The sequence below is a fragment of the Thrips palmi genome, unplaced genomic scaffold (genome assembly GCF_012932325.1).
Source record: "Thrips palmi isolate BJ-2018 unplaced genomic scaffold, TpBJ-2018v1 HiC_scaffold_16, whole genome shotgun sequence".
Classification (NCBI taxonomy): domain Eukaryota; kingdom Metazoa; phylum Arthropoda; class Insecta; order Thysanoptera; family Thripidae; genus Thrips; species Thrips palmi.
In genome coordinates this window covers 2,269,527-2,277,195 of record NW_023144625.1, presented here as the reverse complement: position 1 = coordinate 2,277,195, position 7,669 = coordinate 2,269,527, and the positions used below count along the sequence as shown (strand labels likewise).

General features: G+C 45.2%; 1 protein-coding gene across 1 annotated transcript; it reads left to right on the top strand.

The window, feature by feature from the left end:
* Positions 1–3,445: 3,445 nt before the first annotated feature.
* LOC117642376 lies at positions 3,446–7,409 on the top strand. Its single transcript, XM_034380467.1, has 3 exons — positions 3,446–3,569; positions 6,623–6,808; positions 7,275–7,409. The coding sequence occupies exons 1-3, from the start codon at positions 3,446–3,448 to the stop codon at positions 7,292–7,294; spliced, it is 330 nt and encodes a 109-aa protein (XP_034236358.1). The 3' UTR covers positions 7,295–7,409.
* Positions 7,410–7,669: the final 260 nt, after the last annotated feature.

Here is a 7,669-nt window from a genome sequence, read left to right as displayed (position 1 = left end):
GAGTCCGAAAATGCACTAGTACCAGGCAACAGTTGCATTCAGGGCCTTCCCGCTTGTAAGGGGTAGCCAAGGTTGCTAGTATCCATGGTAGTTCTGGTTCAGGTCGACGCCACGAGACCGCCAGTGCATTAATACCAGGCAGTATTCCCATGCTGGTGATGACCATGGGCCATTCCTCTGTAAGGAATAGCCAAAGTCGGTGGTATTCATGGTGGGTCTGGTTCAAGGCAACGGCACGAGTCCGCCAGTGCATTAATACCAGGCAGTTTTTCCATACTGGTGATGACCATGGGCCATTCCACTGTAAGGGATAGCCAAAGTCGGTGGTATTCATGGTGGTTCTGGTTCAAGTCAACGGCACGAGTCCACCAGTGCATTAATACCAGGCAGTTTTTCCATACTGGTGAGGACCATGGGCCTTTCCTCTGTAGGGATAGCCAAAGTCGGTGGTATTCAGGTGGGTCTGGTTCAAGTCAACGTCCACGAGACCGCCAGTGCATTAATACCAGGCAGATTCCATACGGTGTCCATGGGCTTTCCTTGTAAAGGATAGCCAAGTCGGGGGTATTCATGGGGGGTCTGGTTAGTCAATGGCACGAGACCGCCAGTGCATTAATACCAGGCAGTTTTTCCATACTGGTGATGACCATGGGCCATCCACTGTAAGGATAGCCAAAGTCGGTGGTATTCATGGTGGTTCTGGTTCAAGTCAACGGCACGAGACCGCCAGTGCATTAATACCAGGCAGTATTCCCATACTGGTGATGACCATGGGCCTTTCCTCTGTAAGGGATAGCCAAAGTCGGTGGTATTCATGGTGGTTCTGGTTCAAGTCAACGGCACGAGTCCGCCAGTGCATTAATACCAGGCAGTTTTCCATACTGGTGATGACCATGGGCCTTTCTTCTGTAAGGGATAGCCAAAGTCGTGGTATTCATGGTGGTTCTGGTTCAAGTCAACGGCACGAGACCGCTAGTGCATTAATACCAGGCAGTATTCCCATACTGGTGTGACCATGGGCCATTCCTCTGTAAGGATCGCCAAAGTCGGTGATTCATGGTGGGTCTGGTTCAAGTCAATGGCACGAGACCGCCAGTGCATTAATACCAGGCAGTTTTTCCATACTGGTGATGACCATGGGCCATTCCACTGTAAGGGATAGCCAAAGTCGGTGGTATTCATGGTGGGTCTGGTTCAAGTCAACGGCACGAGACCGCCAGTGCATTAATACCAGCAGTATTCCCATACTGGTGATGACCATGGGCCTTTCCTCTGTAAGGGATAGCCAAAGTCGGTGGTATTCATGGTGGTTCTGGTTCAAGTCAACGGCACGAGTCCGCCAGTGCATTAATACCAGGCAGTTTTTCCATACTGGTGATGACCATGGGCCTTTCTTCTGTAAGGGATAGCCAAAGTCGGTGGTATTCATGGTGGTTCTGGTTCAAGTCAACGGCACGAGACCGCCAGTGCATTAATACCAGGCAGTATTCCCATACTGGTGATGACCATGGGCCATTCCTCTGTAAAGGATCGCCAAAGTCGGTGGTATTCATGGTGGGTCTGGTTCAAGTCAACGGCACGAGACCGCCAGTGCATTAATACCAGGCAGTATTCCCATACCGGTGATGACCATGGGCCATTCCTCTGAAAGGGATAGCCAAAGTCGGTGGTATTCATGGTGGGTCTGGTTCAAGTCAACGGCACGAGACTGCCAGTGCATTAATACCAGGCAGTATTCCCATACTGGTGATGACCATGGGCCATTCCTCTGTAAGGGATAGCCAAAGTCGGTGGTATTCATGGTGGGTCTGGTTCAAGTCAACGGCACGGGCCCCTCAGTGCATTAATACCAGGCAGTATTCCCATACCGGTGATGACCATGGGCCATTCCTCTGAAAGGGATAGCCAAAGTCGGTGGTATTCATGGTGGGTCTGGTTCAAGTCAACGGCACGAGACCGCCAGTGCATTAATACCAGGCAGTATTCCCATACTGGTGATGACCATGGGCCATTCCTCTGTAAGGGATAGCCAAAGTCGGTGCAACGACTAGAACGACGAGAAAGCTGGTACCCGTGGTACCCGTTCTTCCGGTACCACGTGGTATCCGTTGTTCCGGTACCAGGTGGTACCGGAGGCTGATAGGACGCGTGACGAGCTTCAGCCTTCAGTAGTTTCATGACCACGCTGGGCACAGTACGGTGATCTTGCACTTGTCCGTTCTTACTGAAATTATGATGATGGAGGAGGAATGGGGGGAGTTTATAGAGGAGATGTGGGAAAGTAACCGGCGCACAGTGCGGCCGATCTCGAAAAAGACGGACATATTTCAAAAAAACTGTTCCTAGCAAACGTAGGCCGACGAGTTTTCGCTTAGATACGTTTGCGGGGTCTCTGTTTCTATTTCTTACCTCAATTTTGATACAGCAGGGGCGGAACCAGAAATATGAAAGGGGGTAAATTTTAAAAGTATTTTAAACAGACTGAAATTTTGCATCCGAGGGTTTGCAGGGTCTCTAAATCCATTTCAAAACTTAATTTTGCTATAGCAGGGGCGGATCAGGGAGTTAAAAGGGGGGAAAGTTCTATTTTACTTGATAGGTCAACAAAATTGCCAAAAATAGATTTAGATACCCTTAAAACTCCCCAATACAAAATTTTAAACAATTTGGTCAAATTTCAAAATTTACCCCCCTTTTTGTTCCTGGTTCCGCCCCTGTTTTGTCAAAAATGCGGTCACGGATGGATTCACCGACCTTCCAAACTTGAGGAGACTCAATTTGACTGTCCCTGCTGTGATTGTTGTATCGATACCGACCCGTCCACTAAGGTGGAAATATGGCGACAAGTGCTGAAATCAAGGAACATACTTGCTCAGCACAGCTGCGGCTGGGGCGTGCTGGGCCCAATCTTTGTTGGAATCGATCAAGGAAGTATCAAGCTTTAATTTGATGTGCGCCAAACGACGGGAATCCCCGGGAATCATTTTATATCTCAATCGAAACTATATGAATTTGAAGACGCGCGGGCTCCCAGGAAAAAGTTAATTCAGAATACTTATTTTGCAAATATTGGTAAAGTTCCTTATTGCTCGTGAAAGACGAGGGATCGAGCTGTACCTGGGGCATTTTCGCGGCCTGCTTCGGTGGCTCAAGGAACTTGATAAAAGCTTTGGAAACATGTATAGGTTATGTTGCCCCTTTCGTTGGCGCCAAAAGACGTATCTTTGAAGGGCTACAGAAGACGTTCTCGGGTGTGCAAAAATATGAGTAAACTGTTTTTAGACGTAAGAATCATCCTAGTTTCGAATCCCACTATGGAAACAATTGTAGCTCAAAATTGAAAAAGTCGTTTATGTCCGCGTTTTTCGGGATTGGCCGCACTGTGCGGCGGGAATACTACAGTCAAATTGCTTCATTGAATGAAAGTCCCGCATTGAAGATAATGATGAGGAACTTTGCCGACTGGGTGGTGGATGTGGCCCTGAACAACGAAAGGGCTCGGCACAAGAACCAACTTCTGTCCGCAGCTGTTTACCAGGGGGTCGGAGTCCCAGATGTACATTATTCCGGTGAGTACACCTTACAGCTAAAGCGGGTACCTTTTGGCTGTAAGCTTTCAAGAAATGGGTGCGTGCGAACTAGGACCTCGAAAGGACTGACTTTTGAACTTTAGCGGGGACCCGGACACAACTGTAGTTTTCTTGTGATGTTCCCTCCAAGCAATCCTGAAACTTATGGAGTATTCATAATTTCAATTAATTTTAACAAGCGGATTTTTTATATCTTATTTTTGATTATGAGTTTTATTTTTGACAGCCACCGTTATTTGTGGTCAGTGCGGTCAGTGCCTCAGCTGACTACACTCTCATTCAGGGGTGTTCTAAAACTTGACGCCTTTAGTCGCTTGCCTTAGGTTTTGTACCACCTTGAGTCGCCTCACCACGTAACGCCAAAAGGCGCCTCAAAACAAAGCGCCTAAGGCGCTCTCTTTTGAAACACCTTGGGCTCAAATCACTGCATAAGATAGCAATGCATGGCTGCTTAGGCTCACTTGCAAAGGTGCGTCCCATGTAAACACCTTTCACTTTGATTTTACTAGTGGGGGTGCGCCCAGGCCAAACACCTCTGCTGCACAATGGATGCAGCGCAAGGTGTATGCTGGCCATACACCTTGCGCTTTCTTTGCATGGCAGTGGACAAGGTGCGTGGAGTCTAAACACCTTCAGCCTAGGCTGAAATAGGCGCAAAGGTGTGTGGTCTGCAAACACCTTTATGACCTACTGCATTTGTGCTGACTGGGGTGCACTCTGGGCAAACACCTTTTGTCATCATTGGGAGAAATACCTGTTTACTTTGGTAGATGTTGAAGTTTCGACTGCTTCCGCTGGATTCTTGGTAGTGACTGTTCGTACTTCAAACCAAACCTGACTAAATTCCCTTACAGTCATGTTTACCTACTACATGTACTTTAGAAGTTGACCTAAAGAAATTAATCACAAGGATGTTAGGTGTTGATATCCAATAATAAATAGAGTATTCCATTATGTTGCTTGCTTTTTGCACTTCATGGTGAGGTTCAACTGTTGATGTAAACTTGCATTGTAGTCACTGTTTTCAATTTCACACGAGGACTGAATGATGTTTGAATAAAAACATAACATAAACAACGATAAATGATCCGGTTGGGGAATGTCACACGATTAATGTAAAGCCATAACTTTGATAAAGTAATTACTGCAACACCAAACGTAACGACGGCCATTTCCAAAAACTCGCCTGTCCAAAACGCCGCGAGTGCAGATTCAGATTCGAGTCATGAAAAACTCAGACTAGCCTCGCGCACTGCAGAAACGGCCAACAATCAAAGCCAAGGCCAGTCTTGTATGAAAAATTCAGACAAGTAGGTGAACATGACTGTAAGGGAATTTAGTCAGGTTTGGTTTGAAGTACTAACAGTCACTACCAAGAATCCAGCGGAAGCAGTCGAAACTTCAACATCTACCAAAGTAAACAGGTATTTCTCCCAATGATGACAAAAGGTGTTTGCCCAGAGCGCACCCCAGTCAGCACAAATGCAGTAGGCCATAAAGGTGTTTGCAGACCACACACCTTTGCGCCTTTTTCAGCCTAGGCTGAAGGTGTTTAGACTCCACGCACCTTGTCCACTGCCATGCAAAGAAAGCGCAAGGTGTATGGCCAGCATACACCTTGCGCTGCATCCATTGTGCAGCAGAGGTGTTTGGCCTGGGCGCACCCCCACTAGTAAAATCAAAGTGAAAGGTGTTTACATGGGACGCACCTTTGCAAGTGAGCCTAAGCAGCCATGCATTGCTATCTCATGCAGTGGTTTGAGCCCAAGGTGTTTCAAAAGAGAGCGCCTTAGGCGCTTTGTTTTGAGGCGCCTTTTGGCGTTACGTGGTGAGGCGTCTCAAGGTGGTACAAAACCTAAGGCAAGCGACTAAAGGCGTCAAGTTTTAGAACACCCCTGAATGAGAGTGTAGCCGCGTCCGCGTGTGAACTCGGCACCGAAATCATGTGAAATTGCGCCAATGCGATTTGGAACTTAAAAGGAAGGTGGCTTCTAACCAGTAAAGATATGATATTAAGTTGTACAAAAGAATGTCTCTTTCAAGGCGTGCGTTTCTGAAACGGATGACACATTCGTAAAGAAGTTTCTAGTTCAAATTTCATAACACTTCGTGAGGTTATGGCTCCAAAGACTGTGTGTTCATTGTCAAGAGTGCGCACTGATCCCAAGCTCGCCAAAAAATTTCTTTACAATGAGAACACATTGTTCTTTAGGGCCTCTTCAGCCTACGAAGGGCTGGTTTTGCATTTCGCAATTGGAACAACTGGAGTTCTTCATAAGCCTGCGAAGAATTTAGCTCGTAAGCTTTTTTACACTTGCTTGTGATGTATACTTTTGCATGTCAAGGATAGGAGGACGAACAGACAGGCATAGGCTGACAGTGCGGTTAAAAGGAGCCTAGACCTTGAGGCTAAACGTTTGGAAAGTGAAAATGAAATTCAGGGGGATGATGAGGATGACGTTGCTGATGTAGCAGTCCGGTGTCAGCTTTCTTCTTTACAGCATTCAACTCTGTGTACATTAGTAATTAATTTTTTTTTTAAATGGCAGCAGCTGTTTTTTTAATATTATTTTATGTTACGTATTTGCAAAATTGTTAGAAACATATGAAAGCTCTTTGTTATTTCTGTATCCAATACTGCCATACTAGAATAGCACAGTCCTGGAACTCGGGGTCACTACAAGACGTCATTTTGAGATCATTTTTGGAGTCTTCGTTGACTCCCAAGTGCAGTCACTTGCTGATGTCACTTTTGGGTCATTTTTGGGCCCATTGAGTTTAAAATGACTCACGTGTGACATCACTATACCTGACCACTCTGAGGTCACAGTGACCTTTTTTGGCAATGATCCTCAATGTATGACGGATGTCACTTCGAGCTCATGGGGAGTTTTAAGTTCTGTTCCAGTTTGGGTGGAGCAGTTACTCTGCTCTTTTTTCTTCCTTTTTTTTGGGGGGGGGGGGAGAGGGGGGTCAATTGCTCTTAGTGAAAGTGATTTGATTTATAACAATCACTATTGTTTGTTTTTCAGGTCTATTTAACATTGTGCAAGACGACTCCTGGCTACAAACTGCGGCGGCAACCAAGGCTCAGCTGCTGGAAACATTAGAGACGCATCAAACTGGTTCTATGATAATGAACCTGTTTGCCACTTTAATAGACAAGTGTCATAATCTGCAAGGCAACATGCAGTGGTACTTCAAGCTGCTGGAGGATGGTAAGTTAGCATGCATTAGACAATTTTGGTGGCACTTAAATTGGGGTCCTCTGTTAGTCACAATTCATTTTCTATGATATGCCTTGTGTCCCTGAATATTTGTCATGCTTTGGAAAGGATCTATACATTCATGGTGACGCTTCCCCAGAGACCTCCAACTTAATCACTACCAAGACAATGAAAACACTTTTTCTTTAGTAAAGACGAGATCCATACAGTTTCTATATGGCAACACAAACTTTAAACTTGCTATATCAGTTACAATTAGGTCTTCACTTAAATAAGTTTATCCCATTTTAGCTCAGTTAATCTTTTGCAAGGGTGGAATTCAAAGCACAATTAATAGTAATGTCTTCAACAAGAAGGATATTGTCACTTTTGTGCACCCTGATGCTAGGGCAACTCTGCTGTCTTCTAAAAACTGAATTCCAATGATTAATGCTGACCACACTTGATTTTGTTACAGTTCCACCAGCTGAAGAATAGCCAGGCCCTGTTTGGATTTACACTTTGATTCGATTTGCACTTTGAAAAGAATAAGCAACAAAATGCAAACTATTGTTGGGAAGAAGAACTGAAACGGCTCTTAGTGTTAAAAACTGATTTATTTGTAATGAATATGTGTTAAGTTGTCTTTCGTGTTATCAATTGTGCTTTCAATTATATATCAGAGTACCCTTGGTTTGTATTTTAAATATCACATTTTCTGTATTTGACAGGTATTTGTGTGTTTGTTTCACTACCCTACCAGAAACTTCTGTGATGAATTTCATTGTGGTGTTGGTGCTCATTGCAGCAGGCATTCCACATCACTCTGGTTGTTTAAGCTTGTAACCATGTACTTGAGTAGTGTGCAACTCT

Bases quoted from the DNA above. Each gene is read 5' to 3' on its own strand.
- LOC117642376 (XM_034380467.1), top strand. From the start codon at position 3,446: ATGAGGAACTTTGCCGACTGGGTGGTGGATGTGGCCCTGAACAACGAA. The intron at 3,570-6,622 runs GTGAGTACACCT...TTTGTTTTTCAG, and splicing joins CCCAGATGTACATTATTCCG to GTCTATTTAACATTGTGCAA. The intron at 6,809-7,274 runs GTAAGTTAGCAT...ATTTTGTTACAG, and splicing joins CTTCAAGCTGCTGGAGGATG to TTCCACCAGCTGAAGAATAG.